The sequence below is a fragment of the Eptatretus burgeri genome, chromosome 8 (assembly GCF_056783735.1).
Source record: "Eptatretus burgeri isolate ZD-2024b chromosome 8, Ebu_testis_v1, whole genome shotgun sequence".
NCBI lineage: Eukaryota > Metazoa > Chordata > Myxini > Myxiniformes > Myxinidae > Eptatretus > Eptatretus burgeri.
Genome location: NC_140968.1, coordinates 23154939 through 23182049, shown reverse-complemented (window position 1 = coordinate 23182049; position 27111 = coordinate 23154939). Strand labels below are relative to the sequence as shown.

The 27111-nt window shown below is 43.2% G+C and overlaps 1 protein-coding gene across 4 annotated transcripts in view; it reads left to right on the top strand.

Moving 5' to 3' along the window:
- The window catches only part of LOC147021309 (insulin-like growth factor 2 mRNA-binding protein 1), an 88100-nt gene that overhangs the window by 31737 nt on the left and 29252 nt on the right, over positions 1-27111 (top strand). For all 4 annotated transcript variants that reach the window (XM_085891143.1, XM_085891142.1, XM_085891139.1 and 1 more), the window contains 2 exons: positions 1566-1700; positions 9623-9742. In XM_085891143.1, the coding sequence (XP_085747269.1) occupies positions 1566-1700; positions 9623-9742 (255 nt within the window). The remainder of the gene's footprint in view (positions 1-1565; positions 1701-9622; positions 9743-27111) is intronic.

The window sequence follows — 27111 nt, the reverse complement described above, 5'->3', positions numbered from 1 at the left end:
ACATTGTTATTATAAGAATATGGAGAACATTAATAAAAGAATATATATATATTTTTTGTCAAGTTTAATTTGAGTACAAAGCAGACGTGGATGGGCTTTGAATTTTTAGATGCTTTCTAGTTTTTATTTTATTCCGTTTGCTTCAACTACAAGTGTGTGAGATACTTGACAATTATGGTAAGCTGACTGGGTAATAGATAAAGCAGACAATGTTTCGGGCACTTTTCTAGTACCTTCCTTGTACCGTTGAGATGTTTGCCATGCAATCCTGAGCAAAAACGCTGTTCAATTGCTGGCGATGATATCGTACTCAAATACCAGCTTAATCCATTGGAGAACAACAAGATGTCTTGGGGCTCCATGTGTGCAGGTCTGCAACTACAGTACAGTGTCAAATAGATCCTCACCGACTGCTTCATCAATCATACATCACTACATGACTTTAGGGCAGTGTCAAGATGAATTGGCAAAACTACATTATTGATGAGGAAGATGTTCATGGTCTTTTTCACTTTCTAGACCTCCTCCTGGGTCTGGTTGCAGGACAGTGTCGAGATATCTCGACATTATTTTTGCTGCCGTGGTTATCCCCATATACCTGCTGCACTCGTACTAAGAACCTAAGCTTCCCAGCTAGTTCTGCTGTCATACCTTCTAAATCAAATAGGGCAGAATTTTTGCTTGGTCCACACTTGTTTACCATGGTAGTCTTTGTGCACAATGAAGGAGATTGGCATTTTCATCACCCAGAGACAATTATCAAAGGGCTCCCCTCCACCTTGTTTATCCTGTGAGCCAACATAGGTTTCCCAGGCTATGTCCACACCCATGCACAAGCAGTGTTTTGCCATTGTAGGAGATAGTTTGTGAGCAAAAGAGACCATATGATAGGAGTCCATGCAGAGGATGCAGTTGACCCGGGGGTACCCTGAGCGGGAATTCCAAATTTGGTTCTGGTCGACCAAGCCGTTTTTTATTTTATAAGGAACAGACATGCAGATATTGCCTTATTTGATGTCGTCGGATTCGGCATTGTTTACCTTGATGTCCTATTTGTTAAGTTATGTGATGTATCGCAAAGTTTATTTTTTATTGTGATTTGCATCATGCACGCAATATATAATTTGCGACGTGCTTTGAATGATATTAACATAACATAACACATTTTATTTTTATGATTAATTTTATGTATCATTTATTTCATATCTCTAATGCTGCTTCTTTTCATCTGGAATCAGTTGTTTCTTTTCCACAATATGGTATTTTGTTTTCTGTTTTATTTGTCAGATATTTATAATTTATTTTCTGAGCATTGAAAATGTAAAACAAATTTAGTATCACCATCATGAAATTAATTTCATTCAAAAATGGGCTACTGTGTCGAACATGAGCATCGATGTCAGGGTAATTTCCTCGTGTGTTTTAGCACTTTTTGTGATGACTGTGCCTTTTTAAATACTTGGAACAATGCAATATATTTTGAAAACGTGGAAACTTCCCTGTACACATAAACGTACTGGCATGGTCATTTTTTGAAAACGTCTATATTCTTTTCTGTTTTGCAGGATTGACATTGCGCGACGGGACTCCAACATATTGAACGACAAAGCCATGACCATTCGGTCAACAGTGGAAGGCTGCACGAAAGCCTGTCGCCAGATTTTGCAGTTGTTGCGAAAGGAAGCCGAAAAGACGGGCCTGTACGATTAATACTATCCATCGTTGTATCTCGTTTTTATTTACAGTGGCTTGTGAATTGCAGCTTGTGGGATCGAAGCACAGGCCACTAGATTATTCTGGCTGTTGGAATGATTATCTCTAAAATTAAATTTTCTCAGTGCTTGTATGAAAATGACAAGCGCTAAATAAGAAAAAAATATTTATCGATTGAATTGTTTGTGGTTTGTGGCATCAGTGCCAACTATTGTGGAAGATAACTTTTGTTGGTTTTCGTTGACCAGCACCTGTATAACCTTCTTTGTGCATTGTCAGTGTGTGGATACTGAAATGCAGGATGGAATTGTCCACGTATTCACAATAGTGACAGGCAAGAGGCACATAAAACCAATAGATGAACTTTAATGGTACTCATAGAGCACATAGTCTCACCTCAATAAAGATACCATCGTTAACTGAACACGCCACTATTATGGCCCATATACCTGTCATCCATGCAGCATGTTATTATGTCGCATATGTTGCCATTGTCCATAGCTTTATTGATTTTATTAGAATATTTAACGACTTTTATGCACATTAAGGCTAAATTACATCAATGAAGGTCCCATTGAAAAAATATTCCCCATGGCTAGTCGATCGTATGAAGTTTTGCATCAATCTGTTAAACGGTTCTGAAGAACAAGACTTTAAAAAAAAAAACATTAAAAAAATTGGACGTTTTTATTTTCAATCCAATATTGCCGCCACACTACATGACCGATGACCTAAATTTAATTATTCACTCACAAAGGATCATACATCAGATAAGCCTGGTGTTGTCTTACAAGTTAAGGTGGCTGGCTTAAGATCTCAGTGTCTTGAGTTTGATCCCCCGTTATCGATTGAATTGACACCAGGTGGGTTGACTCAGCCTGTCATCCTTCTGAGATCGGCAAAATGAGTACCAGCTTACTGGTAACGGGTCACTGCATCAGCGGAACAGCCATGCCCCCATAAAATGAAGCAGCCACAGTCTCTATATGAATGAATGAATGAATGAGTAAATAAAGGAGATCATATGTATGACGTTTAATGTATGTATATATATATATATATATATATATATATATATATATATATATATATATATATATATATATATATATATATATATATATATAACCTGGTGTGTTGGCGCAGTGGTTAGGGCAGTGGCTTGGGATCCAAAAGGTCCTGAGTTCAAGCCCCGTTGGGCCACTGAATTAATACACCAGGGGGTTGACTCAGCCTGTCATCCTTCCGTGGTCGGCGAAATGAGTACCAGTGTACAGGGCTGGTGTATACCCCGGTTAAAATAGGTGTACCGTATCCCTGTGTCGTAAGAGGCGACCAGGGTTGTCAGGAAGGGCATCCGGCGTAAAACGTGCCAAATCACTATGCGGATCATACGGATGATCCGCTGTGGCGACCCCTAACGGGAGCAGCCGAAAGAAGAAGAAGAAGATATACATATATATATATATATATATATATATATATATATATATATATATATATATATATATATATATATATATAATCTTCTTCTTCTTCTTCTTTCGGCTGCTCCCGTTAGGGGTCGCCACAGCGGATCAACAGTCTCCATTTCGCTCTATCCTCCACATCTTCCATTGACACTCCAACCGCCCGCATGTCCACCCTCACCACATCCATGAACCTCTTATTTGGCCTTCCTCTTCTCCTCCTGCCTGGCGGCTCCATCCTCAGCATCCTTCTCCCGATATACTCCGCTTCCCTCCTGTGCACATGTCCAAACCATCTCAATCTCGCCTCTCTCACTTTGTCTCCAAACCGTCCTACCTGCGCTGTCCCTCTAATATACTCATTCCTTATCCTGTCCATCCTCGTCACTCCCAACGAGAATCGCAGCATCTTTAACTCTGCCACCTCCAGCTCCGCTTCCTGTCTTTTTGTTAGCGCCACCGCCTCCAAACCATACAACATGGCTGGTCTCACTACAGTCTTATACACTTTCCCCTTCACTCTTGCAGCTACCCTTCTGTCACAAATCACTCCTGCAACTCTTCTCCACCCACTCCATCCTGCCTGCACTCTCTTTTTCACTTCTCTACCACACTCTCCGATACTTTGGACATTTGATCCCAAGTATTTAAACCCATCCACCTTCCCCACCTCGACTCTTTGCAACCGCACCATACCACCACCCTCCCTCTAATTACGCACATGTCTTACTCCGACTGACTATCATTCCCCTTCTCTCCAGTGCGTACCTCCACCTCTCAAGGCTCGCCTCAGCCTGCTCCCTACTCTCTCTACAGATCATGATGTCATCCGCGAACATCATAGTCCATGGAGACTCCAGTCTGATCTCGTCCATCAACCTGTCCATCACCATTGCAAACAGGAAAGGGCTCAGAGTTGATCCTTGGTGCAATTCCACTTTAACCTTAAACCGGTCTGTCATTCCTACCGCACACCTCACTGCTGTCACACTGTCCTCGTACATATCCTGCACGATCCTCACATACTTCTACACCACTCCCGACTTCCTCATAGAATGCCACAACTCCTCTCTTGGCACCCTATCATAAGCTTTCTCTAAATCCACAAACGCACAATAACTTCTTCTGGCCTTCCCTATACTTCTCCATCAACATTCTCAAAGCAAACATCGCATCAGTGGTGCTCTTTCATGGCATAAACCCACATTGCTGCTCACAGATAGTCACCTCTCCTCTCAACCGAGCTTCCACTACTCTTTCCCACAACTTCATGGTGTGGCTTAACAACTTTATCCCTCTGTAATTTCCACAGCTCTGCACATCACCCTTATTCTTGAAAATCGGAACCAGTACACTTAATCTCCACTCCTCCGGCATCCTCTTGCTTTCCAAGACTTTATTAAACAATCTGGTTTACAACCCCACTGCCATATCTCCGAAGCACTTCCATGCCTCCACTGGTATACCATCTGGGCCAACCGCCTTTCCACTCTTCATCTTCTTCATAGCAGTCCTCACTTCATCCTTGCTGATGCACCCCACTTCCAGATTCACTATCTCCACCTCTTCCAACCTTCTCTCTCTCATTTTCTTCATTCATCAGCTCCTCAAAGTACTCCATCCACCTTCTCAACACACTATCCTCGCTCGTCAGCACATTCCCATTTGCGTCCTTTATCACCCGAACCTGCAGCACATCCTTCCCAGCTCGGTCCCTCTGTCTTGCCAATCAGTATAAATCCTTTTCCCCTTCTTTTGTATCCAACTTCTCATACAGCTCGTCATATGCCTTTTTCTTAGCCTTTGCCACCTCTCTCTTTGCCTTTCGCCGCCACTCCTTCTACTCCTGCCGACTTTCTTCATCTCTCTGACTATCCCACTTCTTTTTCGCCAACCCCTTCTTCCTTATACTTTCCTGTACTTCATCGTTCCACCACCAAGTCTGCTTATCTTCCTTCCTCTGTCCAGATGTCACACCAAGTACCTTCCTAGCTATCTCCCTCACCACTTCTGCTGTAGTTGCCCAATGATCCCACCCATCTTTACCACCATCCAACACCTGTCTCGCCTCCTCCCAAATTCCACGCAACAGTCTTCCTCCTTCAGCTTCCACCATCTGGTCCTTGGTTCAGCCCTCACTCTGTTCCTCAACCTCACCTCCAAAATCATCCTACAGACCACCAATCGATGCTGTCAAGCTATACTCTCCCCTGCCACCACCTTAGTCTCTAATCTTTCAGGTTGCATCTCCTGCTTAAGATGTAATCCACCTGTGTGCACTTTCCTCCACTCTTGTACGTCACCTTGTGTTCCCCCTTCTTGAAATACGTATTTACCACTGCCATTTCCATTCTTTTTGCAAACTCTACCTCCATTTGCCCTTCCACATTTCTCTTGTTGAGACCGTACCCACTCATCACCTCCTCATCTTCTTTAATCCCTTCCCAAACATGCCCATTGAAATCTGCTCCAATCACCACTCTTTCATCCTTGGATACACTCTCCACCACTTCATCTAACTCACTCCAGAAATCTTCTTTATACTCCATCTCACACTCCATATGCGGGGCAGATGCACTGATGACATTCATCGTCACCCCTTCAATTTCCAACTTCACACTCATCACTCGGTCAGACACTCTCCCAACGTCCAATACCCTCTTGACATAATCCTCCTTCAGGATTACCCCGACACCATTTCTCCTCCCACCCACACCATGGTAGAACAGTTTGAAACCACCTCCAATGCTCCTAGCCTTACTCCCCATCCACTTGGTCTCTTGTACACACAGTATGTCCACCTTTCTTCTCTCCATCATATCAGCGAACTCTCGCCCTTTGCCAGTCATTGTCCCAACATTCAGAGTTCCAACTCTCACCTCCACACTTCTACTCTTCCCCCTCTCCCACTGCCTCCGGACTCGCCTTCCCCGTCAACTTCTCCTCCTTCGCCTAGCAGTAGCACAATTTCCACTGATACCCTGCTGACCACCGGTACCGGTGGCGGTCGTTGGTAACCCGGGCCTCGACTGATCCGGTATGGAAATTCGTTTTGTTGTCCGCATAATGATTTGGCATAGGTTTTTATGCTGGATGCCCTTCCTGACGCAACCCTGGTCGCCTCTTACGACACACAGGGATATGGTACACCTATTCTAACCGGGGCATACACCGGGCCCAGTGGACATACCAAGTGGAAAAAATATATATACATATATAGATGAACCTGAGTTCGATTCCCGGTCTGGGCCCGTAATATTTCCATATATGTATGGAAATATTACGGGCCCAGACCGGGAATCAAACTCGTGTGTGTGTGTGTGTGTGTGTGTGTGTGTGTGTGTGTGTGTGTGTGTGTGTGTGTGTGTGTGTGTGTGCGTGCGTGTGTGTGTGTGTGTGTGTGTGTGTGTGTGATTTTGGGATAAGGATTTTGATTTGACCAATTGTAGCTGGAATACCACTTAACTCATGACATTATTATCACGCTGTGTACGCCATGGGGAGTTGATGACATTTGCTAAGTTTTTCAATTTTTTCGTTAAGTGATTTCAGAGAAAACTATGTCCAATTTTTTTTCCTTTAATCCAACTGCTTTACTGTGACCTTCGACATCAGAGTTATCAATAAAGTATTCTCCATGGGGAGTCAACTGAACTGAAAATAAATAGAATGTTCATAACCCGTGAAAAGTGTAGCCGCCAAGAGCTCGAGGCCATGTGACCGGCACCATCTTAGTTAGCACTCCTTTGCTGACTTGCATTGTGGATTCAGTTTGTTTTGAACGTGTCCCAGATTGAAAAGCCAAATAAATATTAAAATTTTGTGTGGCAATAAACTGCTCCACTCAATTATGGGAGGGTTATGGAAAGACTTTCTCAGGTATCACAGAGTGCACCAGTTCTCTCTGTGTCGGGATGGCATGGAATAAAATGGCCACCCATTCTGGGACATGCAAAACTAAAGTTGGAATATCTTCTCGAATAAGTCACTTTGGCTACATATGAGAACCTACTTTTCTTGTGTAGCTGATTGTTGAGGCAGGGATCACTTTTCAGTTCTCGAGACCATGGAAAAAGTTGCCTGGTGTTGGCTTAATGGTTCGGGTGGTGGGCTTGGGATCCAAGGGTCCTGAGTTCAAATCCCACTTGGCTGTTGAATTGATACCAGGTGGGTTGACTCAGCCTGTCATCCTTCTGAGGTCGGTAAAATGAGTACCAGCTTGCTGGTATCCAGTGTTGGACTGGAGACCTGTCCAGAATTGTGCCCAATAGCCCAGGAGACTGCAAAGGTGGCACCAATGCTCTGCACAGAGTTCGGTCCCAATGGATGGATATATATGTATATACGTACATACACACATATACAGAAGCACATTTGTGACTTACCCGTATTCATCAGTGCTAATTGTTTTGTTACTTTGACTTTAATATAATCGAGATAGTGATGTGGGTAAAAAAAAATATGCCACCTAAAAATCTGGCTGGAAATCCAAGGCAAGTGGTTTAATGAGAGCATGTATGCTCTGTCAGGCTGGCAGTTCAACTTTCCCGTCCAGTTTTTATATGTTGTCTTGTCTTTGCTGTTCAGCTCCAACTGATGATTTAAAATAAAAAAACACTTGTGCTCAGTTCCTTTTTAGCTCGCCTGTTCGAAGAACAGAGAGCTATCACGATACCCCCGGTGTGAGCATCAGCGTGAGCATGAAAATGTTAAAGATTTTGGTGCAAGTTATTTTTTCCTTTCTAATGTTTTTATCTACCACACTATTTTTTTTATACGCCCGATATATATATATATATATATATATATATATATATATATATATATATATATATATATATATATATATATATATGTATATATATATATATATATATATATATATATATATATATATATATATATATATATATATATATATATATATATATATTTGGGGCGTATTATGTGATTCCGTCCGTCCGTCTGTCCATTCCTGTCTGCACTCTAACTCCCAAAGTTTTCAACTTTCACGTTTCATATTTGGTACATAGGTACAGACTGTGGAGATGGTGTGTCGTGACATACGTTCGTCATCTAAAGTGGTTGCCATGGCAACCAGGATGCTGTTTTCCATCCGTTCCTGTCCGTACTCTAACTCCCAAAGTTTTCAACTTTCACGTTTCATATTTGGTTATTTATGTGTTGGGTTCTGACTTCTGATTTGCAATATATATATATATATATATATATATATATATATATATATATATATATATATATATATATATATATATATATATATATATAATATTTGTCAGACATCCCCCCCCCCCTTCCACCGTTCCCCAATCCTCCCTACAATCCGTGATCCACCAACCCATACCCAGTATTCCCACCCTTTTCCCACTCCTGGAGAAAGTAGGCATGGTGAAAGATGCCTATTGCACAAAAGATGAAGAAAACTTAATCGTTTTTCATTCTAAATTGCATTCAAACGCATGACGGAAATCACTTTCACCAAGCATCGAGTGCTAACCAAGATGGTGTTTGGGAGATACACTGTGGGCCGTGTTGTGAATGGCAATGAGCATTCTATCTATTTTTAGTTGTGGGGGAGTCCTTCCCATATTTAGAACTTTGCATTGATCCGAAAAGTTATTGCAAAGAAACATTTTTTTAAAGGAAAAATATATACACACAAAAACGGGAGTTGCAACTGTCTTGCATCCCCCTTATGGGGAGAGACAGATTAGCAAAATTATATAAATCCTGGTTCATGCAAGGAAATTTTGTATTTGCTTTGAAAGAAGGTCCATCATGCCTTTTCTGCATCCACCCCAACACAAACTCTATTGCCCTTATCCACAAGCATGCACACCATCAGACAACAACCCCACCCACAGTAAATCCATGCTGGCTATTATTGTTAGCCCATGACATGTCATCCTTCCTGGGCTTTTTATTTTGGAATCGGACAGACAGTCCTGAACTGTCTGTGTATCGCTGTCGCTCTGGCGCTCTGTTATGCACTGTGGTCTGCACATGCCACACCCACATCCCCCCAATGCACAACCGTATGCATCCCCCCTCCAAACGTGACTGTCCACACACGACCCGCACAACACTCCCCCCCCCCACCCCAACCCCAGGCACTTCGCGTCCTCACACGCCCCATACATCTAGAACTCCCTTCTCACACATAACCAACTCCTATCTAATGCTTTGTTATAGTTCGAATTTGGTATAGTTTTACCTGATGATGAACTTTGATTGTCATGAGTAGAACGTGATTGGTTCGGCATAGGCAGGATTCTATAAGTGTGAGTGGGGAAAGGAGTTTCACAATCACTTGCTGACCTTTATCCTTTGGATGGAAGTTTGCTTTGACTTGAATTTCCCCTCTACCCCCCCCTCCTCTGCCTACTCCCCCTCCTACCTCTTGTTCTGAAACTTTGCAGTGGTGATGTGGACCTGAAGATGCTTGTCCACAACAGTTTTGTGGGCCATCTGATTGGCAAAGCTGGACGAAACCTCAAAGCAGTGGAGGAAGAATCTGGAGCAAAAGTGGTCATTTCACGGCAAGTGTTTATGCAGAAATCCAGTTGTTGGAAAGTTCACAATGTTTGAGTTGTATTTAAAATGTATCTTTGTTTCATTGAGGTTGTTGCACACCTCTTCCCCCCCCCCCCCTCTGTTATTATGTGTTGATGTACATTTCACCATGTTATAGACTTTTGGGTGGGAGCAGTAAAAGATGCTTTCAACTACTGTCAAGGTTGAATTTTGGATGACTGCAAGTCGACCTGAAAGTCAGTCACTCACCAGTTTACAATCAGAGAAATAGAATGAATAGTCCCAAGTGGGATAGACAGACGTTCATCTCCCGATGGAGGGTGGTCATATTTGGGCTGCATTAGATGATAGTGTTTTCGGGGACTTGGTGTCTTAGCAGTCTTAGAGGGTCTTCAGGGTCTTCAAGGTTTAAATTGAACAACAAAACATCTCGTGAGATGACGGAATATCATGAAATGTGATTGACATACAAACATAGATTACGTTTTGAGTTGATTGGCAAATTATCTCACCACCTGTATGGAAATAAAAAAGGGTTCCATTCGTTTTTGCACATCGACATTATAAATCATGCCGAGCTTCTAAACGATCCATTGAGCCTCCTCGGAGGAGTAGGGAAAAAACCCCCCCCAAAATATGTTAATGGACCCATTGCTGGAAGGACTGACTGAAGAAAAATTTCATGGCTTTAACGCCTCCTCCCGAATTTATCATAGACGAGCTAAAATTACCAAGCACTACGTACGTCCTGAACCATGAAGTGAAAATAATCTGGAAGCTGAGAGTGCCAATGTTGGGCTGGTGGACGTTGTAGCAACTGGAGTGATAAAGCAGCATTTCACTTTAATGTTGACAGCAATATGAGGAAATATTACAACTAACTACAAGAGGAGGTTGTGTGGGGTTCATTGACAACCCTTAAAAGAGCTTTTGGAACAAAATATGACAGCAGAGCATGCTCCAGTGCTAAAACACCAATTCTTCTTCACTTGGTTCTTCAAATGTGATCTTAGTAAAAACTAGAGTGCCACCAGAGTGCATACCTCCGCCAGTCTGAACAGTTTGTTTTGTAGCACACTGATGGGCCGGATATGGATCCGGACCTGAACCAAAATCGAATCGGCTTATTCTCGTCACCGAACCAAACTCATTCCCCACGTTTTGTCATGACTTGTCCACAACGTTCTGAAATATCATGCTATATATTGTTTTTGGCCCCATCTCTCAATGGTGAAAAATCACTTTCAAACAAAAACAAAAATTCCCAGATTCGGATCTTAACCAAAGTCAAATCGATGCGTCCTTGTCACACACCCATGCTGTCCACCAAGATTCGTCCATTCATGAGCTGTTGTGCTATGTATTGTTCTTGGCCCTATCTCTCGATGGTGAAGAATCACTTACAAAACAAATTGTCGTATCCAGATCTGCACCAAAATCTAATTTAATTATTGTCATACACCTAACCTCTCCACTAAATTTTCTCCGAATCCGTCCACAACCTCTTGACATCCTGTTCAGACAGAGGTGAAAACAACTTCCATCCACCTTCGATGGCAGAGGTAACAAGGTGGATACTTTGGCTATTCAGAGGGCTCCGTTTCACCCCCTGGCACTTGTGCCTCGACTTCGTGCAGAACTGTGCCAGTGATGCAAAATATTTTTCGCCTTCTCTGCTTCCAAAAGTACAAGTTGGAACAAAAGCCTGGTGTTTGCTTAGTGGTTAGGGTGGCGGCTTGGGATCCTCGGGTCCTGAGTTCAAGCCCCGTTGGCCGCTGAATTTAAAATACACCATGAGGTTGACTCAGCCTGTCATCCTTCTGAGGTCGGCAAAATGAGCACCAGTGTACTGGTAAGGGGGACACTGCATCAGCGGCATAGCCGCGTCCCAACCAATGATGCAACCAGCAGCCACAGGCTGCACTCGATAGCGAGAGAGAGAGAGAGTTGGAACAAGAAGGCCTCAGCCCACAGTGGAGCCTCATGAGACCTCAGATGATGGCCTTGCAATATTGAATTCGGACATACCAAGGGAAATACTTCAGATGTTTTGGAATGCACAGTTATCATTCTTTGATTTTGAGATCATCTTATGCTGGGTGTTGGCTTCATGGTTAAGGTGGCTGGCTTAAGATCTTAAGGTCTTGAGTTTGATCCCCTGTCATGCCCTTAAATAACACCAAATAAGTTAACTTGGCCTGTCATCCTTCCGAGATCAGCAAAACGAGGAAGGGCTTACTGGAAACGGGCACTGCATCAGTGGCACAGCTGCGTTCCCAGCAATGATTGTAAGAATCTATGGGTCTGTCCAGGAGAATAATTACTCAATGGTAAGACCAAGTTGTTCAAATAACGAATTCACCTCATGATTGCTTGAACAGGTTTGGAGGACTTGCTTGGCATTTCTTCTGGTTATACAAGATAAGTATTTGATCCTTTATTGGAGAAGAGTGGAAAGAGAAGGTCTATGGCCTAATTTTGATAGTTTCCAAATTACTGAAGAATGGTGTCCATCCTGCCTGTTTGGGTGCAGCACTTGACACCAAAAGTTGAAGTCATCAAAATCAGATTGTTGAACATCCTCTTTTGACCTGTTGGAAATTGTGCAGTATGTAGATGTTCACTACGTAAAATCGGAAGTCAGTTAATGTCACTCACCTGCTGCCTTGTAGTATAGTTTATTGTTTTTAACCAAAGGCAAAGGGTATGATCCCTGGAAAAAAAAAGTTGGTGTCAGGAAACTTCAGCTCAAAACCCTCATGGCAGTTGTAAAGCATGGGTTTGGTGCAGCCAGAAGTACCACATGGGCAAGTCCATCTGCCTACGATAAAACGAATGGTGAACACCCCAGAGGAAATGACCTGCACAGGCAAAATGACTCTACCTGTGATTGCAAACAATCCCAAATTGCTCGTATATCCTGATTAGTTTAAATGGGAACAAACAAACATTCCAGATAAGAATTATCAATGGTACGATGATTGGAAGGAGTGGAGAGGTTGTTAAAATGTCGACCCGAAGAGTTGATATTTGTTGTCTTCAAGAAACGATTATGGAAAGGTAAAAATGCAAGGATTGTTGGTGTGGAGATCAGTAGGATGTTGGTGTTGTCACAATGATTTGTCCAAAAAAATGGTAGAAGTAAAGCAATGTAGTTGCAGAACTCGAACTGCACTGGGAAGCGTGCATACCTCTGCCCAGCTGAACAGTTTACGTTTTGTTTCCCACTGATAGCCCAGAGTGTAAATTAAGAAAATGTGTCCCTATCTACAATCAATCCATAAAATTTAATGTCATGAAAATCGGAAGAAAATTGTTCAAGCTGTGTTCAAAAAGGTGTTTTTGTTAATTGGATCCCAATCCCCCCCACCCCCCCCCCCAAAAAAACTCAAAAATACGAATCAATTATCAGATGCACAACTTCAGTACAAGTACACAATTATGATGCAAGAACATATTGGAAGGTCAAGCAGTCTTTGAGATCCCACATTGCCAAATTGAATGATTACAAAAAAATACATCTCTTTAAAAAAAATAATATATTCAGACTGCTATTTCACCTTGACTTTTTACCCAGAGGGGTGTGCTGTAAATTAAGCACAAATGTGACTAGCTCTAGGCTATCTAGAGGGAATCAGACAAACCTTTTGAGTTTTGGTGGAAAAAAAAGTGAAAATGATAATTGTCATGACCTTACAATTAGGTCAAGGTCAAAAAAGCCAACCCTGCATGCTTTATATTCCCATTGTTGAGGCAAAATTTAATTCTGGAAGTCCTCAGACGGCAGAAAAAAAGGTGTCAGGAAACAACCTAAATGGTGGTTTAATACTCCTAGCCCTTCGGGGTGTAAAGATCTTGACCTTTAACACAGATGGGTGCGATGTAAATTAAGCTTATATGTGCTTTTCTCTAGACCAGGAGTTTTTAACCTTTTGATGATTTCAGACCCCCAATGGATTGCCCAACATGGTCCCATACCCCCTTCACTTGACTGTCAAAATCATCATCACCAGTCCTATTAGTTGACAGTATGAATTCCAAAGATGTCAATAGCTTGAATTTATTTTAGATATGGATAGCTAGGAATAGAACATGAAGCAATCATAAGCATTTATCATATATATTTACAAAAATAAATAAATAACAGAGAAATTACAAATATACAAACTGAATAACAATGAGTATTGAATAACAGTGCTAGTTATAATCTAACATTCTAACCAACTAAAAATTAATAAATCAAATATTCAGAGATCGAGTCCCATACCCCCAGCATTTAGTTCCCATACCCCCGGTTAAGAACCCCTACTCTAGACCATCGAGTGAGGACAATTTAGTTACAATCAGACAAACTTTCGCGTTGTGGTGAAAAATGTTTAAATGTCGACAATTAGGTCATGACCTTAAAATTAGGTCAAGCTCAATAAAAATTTGTCAACCCCGTGTACTAATTGTGTGTGTAGTTTTTGAGAAGAAAGCAAATACCTCTTTTGCGGGGGCAACACCCCCATAAACTCCCTCTGTAGACCCCTGATACCCTGTTTTTTCTCAAAAAAAAACAAATGTATATGTATTTTTTTTTAATGCTCTGAACAAGCTTTGGTACATCATGGGTGATGAAGGTTGTAGTCAAGTTTCATCGAAATTCTGTGTCATTTCTGAGAAGTAAGTAAATAAATACCACTATTGGGAGCAACCACCCTGTAAACTCCCTCCATCGACCCCCTCAGATCCCGATTTATTTACTTACTTACTTTTTTTAACACTGTGAACAAACTTTGGTACATCACGGGTGATGAAGATTGTGGTCAAGTTTCATCAGAATTGCATGTGTAGTTTCTGAGAAGAAAGCAAATACCTATTTTGGGGGGCAACCCCCATAGACCCCTTTTGGGACAGATATATGTATATTTTTATGCCATGAACGAACTTTGCTACATACTTGTTGATGAAGGTTGTGGTCAAGTTTCATCAGAATTGCATGTGTAGTTTCTGAGAAGAAAGCAAATACCTATTTTGGGGGGCAACCCCCATAGACCCCTTTTGGGACAGATATATGTATATTTTTAATGCCATGAACGAACTTTGGTACATACTGATTGATGAACGTTGTGGTGAAGTTTCATTGAAATCGTATGTCTAGTTTCAGAGAATAAGTTGCAAGTATTTGTGGACGAACGGACAAAGCACCATCCCATTTGCTCCCCGTAACTACGTTCCAGGTGAGCTAAAAATTGGGGCTGTCAATTGTAGAAACAAACCATACAACAGCAATTAACCTTCCCCTATGCTATTGGAGGTGGCTTGATTAAAAAATAAAAAATAGAAATAAAAATGTTATCCAGATCGGATTGTCACCCAAATCAAATAAATTAGTCCCTGTGTCACCCATCCAACCTGTCCACCATGGTTTGTTTGAATCCATTCATAACTTTTTGAGATATTCAGCTTACAAACAAATGAAAAATCACTCATGGAGTGACACTTGGCGAAATGAAACGGAACGGCACTCGGGAGAGTGGATACCAATGCCAGGTTGAACAGTTTACATTTTGTATCCCACTGATAGGTCGGATCTGAATTCTGGCCTTAACAAAATCGAATCTGCTTGTTCTCATCACATGACCAACTTATCTACCTGGTTTTTGCCATAAGTCGTCCAAAACATTTTGAGATATCACGCAATATCGATTTTAGTCCCCATCTCTCGATGGTGAAGAATGACTTAAAAATTAAATGATTCTCCAATCCGGATTCGGATCTTCACCAAAATTATGCATTGCCGTCCTTGGCCAGTCACCTACATATGCAAAAAAAATTTCAGAAAGACTGCTTGAAAACTGTGGCCAAAAATCATGTGACAAGCACAAATGCTACAGACCAACATACTTGGCGAAAAGAAAAAAAAATTCGCCAAGTAACAGGCAGATGGTTGAAGACGTAACTTTCGTTCACTTTCAGTGGCGGAGGTAATAATGTTGAAAATTATTATGGGAAAATTATTGGCAATCAATGTATGCATCCAAGTCTAGGCAAAGAACAAAGATCATTTTTTTGGATTTACGATAAGATTTGGTTGAAGTACGAAGTTGCAAAGAAGTGGTTATTGGTGGAGAATTGAATTGACCTGTTGAGAAACCAAATTGAAGTAATGGTTTCCATGGTGGTTTCAGATCTGGTAAAAGGAATGAGGCAAGAGTGGTGATATTAGAAATGGTAGAAGGGATGGATAGGTCCTCAATACCTACTTCAACAAAATAAAAACTTGTGACATAAGTTTAGTTGCAAAGAGCCAGATTGATAAAATCTATTAGTGCAAGGGAATTTTAAAAGAAGGGTAAGCAATGTGAAAGTAATATCCAGTGCAGAATTGTTGACTCTGCATCGATAAACAGTTATTGGTTTTTAATTGTAAATAAGAAGAAAAGGAAGGGCCTCGAGTGAAATATGCATGTAAAAGTGTGGAAGCTTAAAGATGTCAAAGCAGAAGAACAATTTCAAGAGGATCTGAAAAATGAAATTAAGTTTGTAACTTCTGAAGATGAAGATGGGATGTGGACTAAATTGAAAAATCATTGGATAAGGACAGCCAGCAGTATTTGAAGAATATCCACTGGCAAGTTTCAAAAGGAACAAAAACATGGTGGTGAAATATTTGATTTGATGGACTGTATCGTACTCTGTACAGAGTATTGGTGCTCTCCCGTCCAGAGCAGTTTAGTGGCAATTGTTATTCTGGGTGGTTTGCCATAGCTTTCCCAACGTATTGTCTGTGCTTTATCCCTTTAAATGCTGAGCGTCAAGCAAGGAAGCAGCACTCATTAAAAAAAAAAAACGGTCTTTTGTTTGATTCGGCCAGGGTTTGAACCACCGACCTCGGAGTAGACATTCTAACCATTACGGCACCAAGTTTGGTTGGTGAAATAGTTGAGTCCAAGAACTGCTCAAAACAAGAAAAGCTTTGAAAAAGTGGCAGAAAAGTATAATCCTCAAGATAAAGAAGATTATAAATGTTTGAAGAAGGGAATAGAGATAGTAAAAAAGGTTTATGAAGAATGGGGTAAAGGCTAAACAACATAAGTCAGTAATAAAATTTTCAAAATAGCCAGGGTGATGGTAAAAGATAGATGAGATGTTGGTGGATGGAAGTTGATTGCTTCAAAAACAAAAACAGACATCTGATGAAAAATATATTGATGAGGAATGGAAAGATTACCTTGAAAAGCTCTTGAATGAAGAAAGCTACTTCCTTGAATTGTAAGAGCCATTACAGGGGGAATGATCTATTCTAACCGAAAATTTCCAACCGTACAAGTATGGGTGGAAATGGTTCAATGGTAAACACCTTGGCCAATTCTTCTTTGTGACTGATGCAATAATTTCACTGGGGCCTAATCATTGCCTGACTGTAATACATAATCAAAATTTCCATGCCCACCATCCCCCCCCCCCAATCACCTCTGCCTGAGCCAAAAACTGCACCTAATCCCACCTGGCTTGCATCTGTGTTCAGGGTTAAGGTCCCGACATCGGTAGGGTAAGCTAAAACGGGTGCGGATGTCAAACCAAACACCCCTTTAATTTGAGGAAGGCATTGTTGCACTCCCATGTCCAATTAAACCTTGTCCCCTTCTCCATAAGCCTGTGAAGGAGCCTGGCCATCGATGCAAATTTCACCACAAAGTGCTGGTCTCTCTCTATAGAGTGCAGCCTGCGGCTGCTTAAAGTGCTGGTAATAGGAGTAGAGTCCCCAAAACCCACGTACCTCTTTGAACTATGAGGCACGGGCCACCTTGCTACCACCGTAATTTTACCTGGGTCAGTTTTCACCCCCTCTTGACCTAACAATTGACTGAGATGGGGCATCTCTTTTGAAAACAAAGCACACTTTCTTGGACTATTTCAAACCCGCCTATCTGAGGGCGAGACCGGAGAGGAGATGGTAGAAGACAGAAAGACCACCGACCTGCCTGCGGTGACAATGAGAGGCTCAAAGATTCAGCCTAATCACGGGAGATACCAATGATCCGAAATGCCTTGGTTTCCATAGCGTGAAGCTGAGAAAGGTGAGAGGCAGCATCATCAGCCTAGAGGGGAGAGCAGTACTCCATCAGGTTGCAGATGAAAGCTTTGTATATGGTCAGGAGCTAATGTGGGCCGAGGAAGGACTTTGCATGACACAGGATTACCAGTCGGCGACTGGCTTTGGAGTCGGCGACTGGCTGTCCCAGGAAAGATCATGAGACGAAGATGCTTGAATGAAAGGACTTCTTCCAGAGGATTGTTGAGAAAGTAGATGGGTGGCGGATGGGGGGGGGGTTCTCGAAACAGTCCTTTTGGAGAGACATAGTGAGAGTGAGATTTGTTAGGATTGAAAGACAATTTCCACGTGTTGGACCAGTTTGTGGATATTGTCCAGATCTGCAGAGAGCGAAGAAGCTGCGGCTTCCCGGTTTGAGGGATGACAGATGGTTTGACAGAGGGTGAAGTCATCAGAAACGAGATAAAGGATTTTCCAGAGAGCAAGAGAGATCATTGATGAAAACCAGAAAAAGAACAGGGCCCAGAACGCTGCCTTGAAGAACTGCAGCCTGGACAGGAAGAGGGGATGAGAGAATTCCATTTCGGGCCACACGTTGGCTGCAACAGGAGAGGAAGTCTGCGAGCCATGAGTGGAGATGGCCTTGGATTCTATCGGAAGAGAGTTTGGTGAGCAGGGCAGGGTGCCAGACCATGTCAAAAGCATGCGATATGACTGATTTCATGTCTGGCATTGAGTACCTCCATCCATTGTTGAGAGAGCAGAAGCAGCATATCCAGGTCAGAGTGACCTGGTCTGAAACCAAATTGATGATCGGAAATCAAGCCATTGGAGAAGAGGATGGATTTAAATCTGAAGCGCTGATGGATTCCATAACCTTGCTGATGATTGGGAGAAGGCTGATTGGTCTGTAGTTGCAGGGATCTCTTTTGCACCTTTTATGCAGGGCAGTGATGTTTTCTGATTTCCAAGCAGATGGCAGATGACCGTGAGCAAATGAGAGGGTGAATAGAACAGAGAGAGGGTGAGCAAGTGCAAAGGAACAGGTTTTTAGGACACATGGGCTGATGCCGTCTGGACCGGTTGCAGAATCTGAGTCGAGTGTTGGGGATGATCAATGGGGCATGTGTTCACAAGAGTGCAGCCCATGGCTAAGTTCTGGATTGGTTGTTCTGCTAGTAGTTCCACCAGGCCACAGAGCTCCAATTTGATCTCATGAGCCTGCCATTGCACCGGGCCTATCTTCTGCACCTGGGGGAATGCCCCGAGATCAACAGCCTCGAGCTCCATCCTTTCGTCCACGGTGCTCATACCCCCTAATGGCAGCTCTTCTAACCTCAGCCCAAAGCAATCGTGTACTCATCAGCGCTCAAGTCCAATCCCATTAGATGGGTTGCACACCTTTGCCACCCATGCTTCTGCTCTACGTTTAAACTTGCTTGATTTAAGGGTTGCAAAACCACGTCCAATGATGGGTGGGGGAGGAGACGTCGCCTCGGTAGCCAGCTGCAAAGCTATGATTTTTGAAATGGTGCGTCTGATCCCAACTATTTGCAACCTAATTTAGGACCACAGGGTTGATGATGTTGGCACTTGCTTCTGTGTCCACCATGGCATCTACCATCATGCTTTCATTTTTTCCTGGCAAAGCAACCAAGTCGTATGGAGTTCCAGATCATCAAACTATTTGTGCCAATCTGTCCCCAATAAACGGCATGCTGCGAAGATGAGAGCTCTTTCCCATCTACCATTGCCAACCATGACCTTGGCACTACCCAGTTTCCCAGAGCCTAGCAGGGGGCGGAGTCAGTGCCCGGCGAGTTCGGGTGCACTGGACTGAGTTCGTAGCCCAAGGTGCCGGAGTCTATCCCTCCGTGTGGACCGACAGTCCCACGACAGGTGACCCGTTTGGTCACAATTGTAAACACCTCATTGGGTAAGGTGTATATCTCTGAATTTCCTAATCCAACCCCCCCCCCCCTATAATTCTGAGGTGGAGCCATCACTGGAGCCACTTGCCATGGCTCTGATCTTGCCAGGAGCCACTCTCCCTCGACTCACTGGTATTCCCAGGGCTCACATGCCTCACCATTACTGAATGGTGTTCTCCTCCCCCTCCCCCGCCAACGTGTCAAAGGCCTCACCACTTCCCACCCGGCTGCTGATAGCCACCTGAGTCTTGGTAGGTGGGTGCCAAACAGATGCTAAGCCCTGATGTTTAGGTCCAGGAGGGCCTTTGATAAAATGATCCACAGCCAGTCTTTCTTGAGCAGATGCTCCCATGCCTGCATGCGCAATCCCTTCTACTTGGCAAATATTGAGTGCCAATTCTCCCATTGAATTAATGGGGCTTTTATTTTCATACTGCAAGCTGAGCTTTAACAAACTTTTTGCAGTTTGACACCAAATCTTTTTTTTTTATTTTTTGGAGCTGAAATGAGTTCTGGTACCGATGTAGCGCCATCGGGCATGGGTGTGAAAGCCTCGGTCGCCGCACCATGCAATGTTACGATGAGATCGACCTCACCTTTGTCCAAACTCCAGCCATTACCACGAGCCATGCACTCAAATTGCACCAAAACGCCTTCAGATCCCTCTTCCCGTCATACAGTGCTCATGGCACTGCTCGGTTTCCCATGGTTTGAATCTTGCATGCCAGTCCTTGTGTGGTCGATGCGTGGACAAACCCTCTGGGTCCCCTCTGTGATCCATACATGGGGAACACATTCCTCCCAACTATCCAACTAGCTACTCCTGTCTGTGTTGGAGCTTTCAGCTTTTTTGTCTTGCGTCAAGTATTTTTGTTTGAATACTTATAGATGCAAGTCGACCAAAAAGCATATTTCCTTTTGATTAATTTGTAAAACTTTCGAAAAACATGTTTTCACTTTGTCATTACAGGGTATTTTGTGTAGATCGGTGACAATTTTTTTTATTTTAGATAATTTTAACTTCAAGCTGGAACACAAAATGTGACAGAAGTCGAGGGGAGTGAATACTTTCTGAAGGCACTGTATGCTGCAGCAGCCCCTGTTGAAACTCTTGCCTGTGTTGTAAGGTGGGGACAATTTAGCAACAAATTATACTATGGAGGTAACTACACTGGGGTTTTTTTTTTGTCTTGGTATGTACAGTGGCCTGCAAAAGTATTCAAACCCTACCAATAATGCCACATTTTGATGAATTATGTGGAAACAATTTTTCCAAATGAACTTTTTTTTTAAAATTCATAACTGTAGCGATCAAATGAAGCACTGTTATAGTTGAAGGTTGCATGTCAGGAATACCTGCAAAAACATGCACAAATCAAAATTCACTGGCTACAGAAGTATTCAGCTCCTTCGGTCAGTGCTTGGTGTAAGCACCTTTTGCAGCAATGACTGCTATTAGCCTTTTTTGGCAGCTGTACCAGCTTTGCATAGTGAAGTGGTGAAATCTTTGCCCATTCTTCATGTGAAAATTGCTCTAGTTCTGCCAAGTTTGATTGCGATCATCGATGGACTGCAATCTTCAAGTCGCCATAAATGTTCAATTGGGTTCAAGTCAGGACTTTTACTGGGCCACTCAAGAACATTTATTTCTTCTTGTTCATCCACTCCAGTGTGGCTTTGGCTGTGTGCTTCAGGTCGTTGTCATGCTGAAAGGTGAACTCCTGTCCCAATTTCAGCTTTCTTGCAGAGGGCAGCAGGTTTTCCTCGAGGATTTTTCTGTGTTTTGCTCCATCCATTTTCCCTTCTCTCCTGACAAGTGCCCAGTCCCTGCTGATAAGAAACATTCCCATAACATGATGCTGCCACCACCATGCTTCACAGTATGGATGGTGTTCTTTGGGTGGCATGCTGTGTTCGGTTTGCACTAAACTTAACGTTTTGCATTTCGACCAAAAAGTTCCATCTTGGTTTTGGCGGACCACAAAACTTTTTGCCACATGGCTTCAGAATCTCTGCAGTGTTTTTTTTTGCATCCCTCAAACGGGACTCAAGGTGGGCTTTTTTGAGGAATGGCTTCCTTCTTGCCACCCTACCATGCATGCCAGACTTGTGAAGTGCTTGGGATATTGTTGTCAAATGCACATAGTGACCAGTCTTTGCCATAAAGGCATGTCACTCTTTCAAAGTTGCCTTTGGCCTCTTGGTGGCCTCTCTGATCAGTCCCCTCCTTGCTTGTTCATCCAGTTTGGAGGGACAGCGTGATCTCGGCAGGGTCTTGGTGGTACCATATGCCTACTACTTTTTAATGATTGTCTTGACTGTGGTCCAATGAATATTCAAGGCATTTGAAATATTTTTATACCCATCTCTTGATCTGTGCCTTTCCACAACTTTTATCCTGGAGGTCTTTTGAAAGCTCCTTGGTGCTCATGGTTGAATCTTTGCTATAAAATGCACTACCCAGCAAATGAAACTGACAAGAACAGCTGATTTATTCTGAAATAATCTGAATCGCTACAATTTAAGACTGGTGGAGGCCAATTAACTTGATGTGTGATTTTGAAGGTGATTGGTTGCACCTGAGCTAACTTACAATTGCTATTATAAGGGGGTATCCTGGAGGATATCCTTTATCCTTTATCCACTTGTCCAACCATAATATTTTAGTTTTGTATTTTTATTCAATTTTTCTGAAATTTGTAGAATTTGTTTTTTTAACTTGGAGGTTGGAGGTTAGGATGTATAAATAAAGGTGGAAAACGTCTGATTTAATGCAATTTAATTTTAGGTGAGAAGTCAACAAAAGGTCAAAATTTTGAAAGGGGTGTGGACTTTCTATCGGCACTGTGTATGTGTTTGTGTATGTTTATGTATATAATATGTATGTATGTATATATGTATATATATATATATATATATATATATATATATGTATATGTATTTTCATACATTCACATATACACATACATATACTATTAAATTGACACCTCCCATGCTCTTTGAGCTGAAGAAGCTGTGTAACGAAATCAAGAAGGGCTACCACAAGGTAAATGCTTTGCTGTTTCAAACTCTTCCCAGAGTGGTTAAAACCCTTTCCAGATGTGTAAACGTCAAAATCCTAGCCACTTTGGTTAATTGATTTAGGTGAGAGCTAATTGGTTATTTCCTCAATTCACAGGTAAGATGTTGTGTCTTCGTTTTTCATTGATATGTTGACTGCTTTTGACGTTTACACATGGTACATTCTTGGGAGCCTCGTTGGTAAGCATTTCTGTCTGCACTATCGCTGATGCTTCGCCAACAAGTGATGAAACCACTCTGGCCACTGAGGAGGTGTGTAACATTGGGATTCTCATATACGTACTATTTGTGAATGTCTTTACATCTGTGGAGGAACTATGGGAAGGGTTTGAAACTGCAAAGGGTTTACCTTGGGTAGCCTGTCATGGTGCTTTCTGAAGCTTCTTTCTTCAGTGAGAAGAGCATGGGAGTGTGTGTGTGATGTGGTGTGATGTGTGGATGTATATGTATATATTGTTGCGGGCCAGGGGTCGGTGGCGAGAACGACTGCCAGGTCTGGCAGGTTAGCCATCTCCCACTAAACTCCCTGGAATTGTAGGCCGTCGCTCGGATAACTCCGCGAGCCGGCGGGTCGTCTCACCGACCGTGGACGTCAATACATCAACCGCGTAGCATAGGGTCTATTTGTCTCGAACCAATTTACCTAATTAACTATGTGATTTCGACTACCGGGGAAACCACGCCCTCGGCACGTCTTGCTCGAACTGGGTCACTCTACCGACTGCGGTAGAGTTCCAACCGCCAACTCCGGTTCGGGTGCAGCCGAGCGGAAACTGCCAAAGCCGTGCCGGCTATGATAGACCGATTACCGGGGATGAAACCCCGCTTATACTCAGACCCGGACCATGCTGGACCAATGTAAGAAGGGACAGAAACGGACTGGGAACATTTCTAATAAGTTTATTGACAGTAAAATAAAGACAAAGGCAAGACTTGACGCGAATATGCAAGCAGGGAAATATTTACAAGAAGCAAAATCACTTACTCAGTTCTACTTAAAGATGGACCCACATGCAGACACACACACACAAAAAGAAAAGAAACCCCAGAGTCTTTATTTGACCCTTGCAGCCGTGAAGAGAGACAAGCTGGGGGTCAGAGTTCGGTGGGTACCTTGTCGTTGGAGGGAAAGCGTGCTCTTCAGTGCGGCACCTGCCAAAGGTCGTCGGTTTGGTCCCAGTTGCACGTGTGGGACTCGTGGCTCGTGGCAGAGCTCGCATGGCGAATAGTTGGGGTCCACAGAACTCGTCTCCCCGTAACAGCCACTGTGAAGAACGAAAACTCCTCTCCACCGAACTCCCCGCTGAGGATCGCGTCGTAACTTTTATGGACCTCCCTCAGCGGGGAGGGGCATTGGTGAAACTGACGTCACTTTTCGTCCCGATTGGATGGGGCTTCAATGGGTCGGCCCTTTCTTGGCGGGGTTTCGGCCATAGGGGAAGCCCGCCCACTCCACACGTGCGGATTCGCCCAAAAAGGTACTTCACCAAGATTTTGCCTCGAAACAGCGAGTCGCCGGTTGAGTGGGTGAAGCGCTTGTTCAGTGGTGTTTTCGGTTTGTTTGTTGGATGGTCTTAGATGGTAAAGATTTAATAACCTAACTGAAAGAAGTCGCAATGCACGTTTTTGATTCTCCCACTCGACCTTGGTTTTTCGAACCTGGGGGCGCGACCCCATGTGGGTTCGCCGAGCAAATTTCATGGGGTCGCGGGCAGTGCCAGATTAAGCCTCGGCTGGCCCTAAGGCACATTTTGAAATTTTAGAGAATGGCCTGAAAATTTTAAATTAGATCTCGGGCTCATGGAAATGGACCCCAGACAAAAGATGAACTGATTCAAGAACAAAATATTTAATACAAAAAAGACAAATATTTAATGTGAAAAGAATTTTCGCTGGCCCGAAGGCACATGCCTTGTCTGCCTAATGGTTAATCCAGCACTGGTCGCGGGCATCCGCTCGCAGCGAAAAAAATTGTCTAGTTTCGATCGGTGTTCGCTTTTACGGGATGTAATATAAACGGTTTGCTCAAAGTATGGGAACCGGCGCAACATGACGCTTGGAATGGGATCCAGCCGATGCATGGGCTCGCTGAAGGGCAGTTCATTTTGGCAGGAAATTCGTGGTTTGATCCACAGCCTCTCAGACTCAGACTCTATCATTAACGTCTATTCACGTCTCCACGTACGACTCGAGACCTTATTTGTGATGGCAGCACCGGCCACCAGCAAATCTCGAGAACGTTCCAGGATAAATTTCTGGACCTTGGATTTTACTGCGTGGTGGATAACAGTGGGGCACAGAGGCCTCAGTGTGTGATTTGTTTCAAAGTGCTCTCTACGGAGTCTATGAAACAAAATAAGTTGCAGAGGCATTTGACTACAAAACATGTGCCTGATCAGGATAAGGAGAGAGCGTTCTTTGAGAGGAAACTTCTTGCACTCAAGAATACGTGTCTTGACAGAGAGGGTACATGCCATCAGACCAATTCTCGGGCATAAGAGGCCTCCTATCGAGTGTCGCTCCATGTTGCAAAGACTAAAAAGCCTCACTCCATTGCGGAAGAACTCGTGCTGCCATGTGCAAAGGACATGGTATATCTGATGGTTGGGGAGGAAGCGGCGAAGAAACTGGCAGTTATACCCCTTTCTGACAACACCATCCAACGCAGATTTGAAGATATGAGTCTGGACTTAACGGCTCAGGTCGTACAGAAGATCAAGGAATCGCCGTGGCACGCCATACAGTTGGACGAGTCCACTGATATCGCATTGTACGTGCAACTCATCGTTTGGGGCCGCTTCATCAAGGCTGATAACTTTGTCGATGAGCCTCTGCTTATCAAACCATTGGAGGCCACCACCAAAGGCGAGGACATTTTTGGGAAATTAGAGCAGTTTTATCGTGACCATGATCTGGACTTCGGAAAGTTGCTCAGTTCTACAACAGACGGCGTGCCAACAATGTTAGGAGTGCGTTCTGGATTCAAGGCTAAATTGCTTGAGGTGGCTCCTCAGACCTCCATAGTACACTGCATGATTCACCGAGAAGCGCTCACCTCTCGTACTTTGCCAGAAACCTTGCAGAGCGTGCTCTCAGAAGTCGTAAAAATGGTGAATCTCATCAAATCGAGCACCCTCAACACTAGGTTATTCAGTCTGTTCTGCCAGGAGATGGACGCCGACCATAAGAATTTAATATTCTACACTCAAGTCGGATGGTTATCTAGAGGAAACCTTCTTCTGCGCATTTACGAGCTCAAAGATGAACTGAAGGAGTTCCTTCACACACAAGAGAAAACGGCATGGGTAGCGTTGCTTGAGTCGGACTCTTGGCTGTCAGAACTGTGCTGTCTCGTTGACATCTTTGAACGTCTCAATGTCCTCAACCACTCCCTGCAAGGCAAAGATGCCAACCTCATTTTTCACAACAAAATGAGGGGATTTCTGGCGACTAAAATTACTGGCAGACAAAGCAGCTGTTAAGTGCTTCAGCCTTTTCCCCCGTCTGGTGGAGCATCTAACGACCTGCCAGTACGATGATACTGAGCTCGACAGTCTTTCTGGGGAGATAGCACGTCACCTTCGGTCGCTCATTGAACAGTTCGAGCACGATTTCCCTGAGCTGGATGTGCAGTCCTTTTCTGTGGTTCGGGACCCTTTCACAGCTCCACTGGACTCGATTGCTGATGAAGATGATACAGCACAGGAAGAGCTTGTACAGCTCCAGCAGGATTCAGGAGCGCAAGCTCTTGCGCGGACGAATTTGTTGTCGACCTTCTGGTGCAAAATGCTGCCGTCGTACCCGACCCTGTCACGGCGCGTCATTCAGGTTCTCATGCCATATCCTTCATCATACTTTTGTGAGCATTCGTTCTCCACCATGGTGGTGATTAAAACAAAGTACAGAAATCGCCTAGAAATGGAGCATGATATGATCCTGGCATTGTCGTCGACTTCTCCACGAATAGAGAAGTTGGTTTCTGAAAAACAGGCTCATCCTTCTCACTGATATATCTAAATGTCATTCGGACTAAACTTCTGAAACATTCAACTGTACTATTTGGATACTGTCGGCTATTTTCCGTTTACTCGTCGATGAAAACATGACGATGGTGAATAAAGTAAACGGTAAATGTTCTTGTGTCATATGAAATCTTATCTTATATATTATGAATTGGGTTTTGAATCTTTTGGGTCGCGCGATGTGGAGAGGTTTTGAAATTGGGTCGCCACTAAAAAAAGTTTGAAAACCACAGCACTAGACAAAAGGAAAGGAATCTGACTACACATGTACTAAATGGGATAACTGACTTTTGTGACCT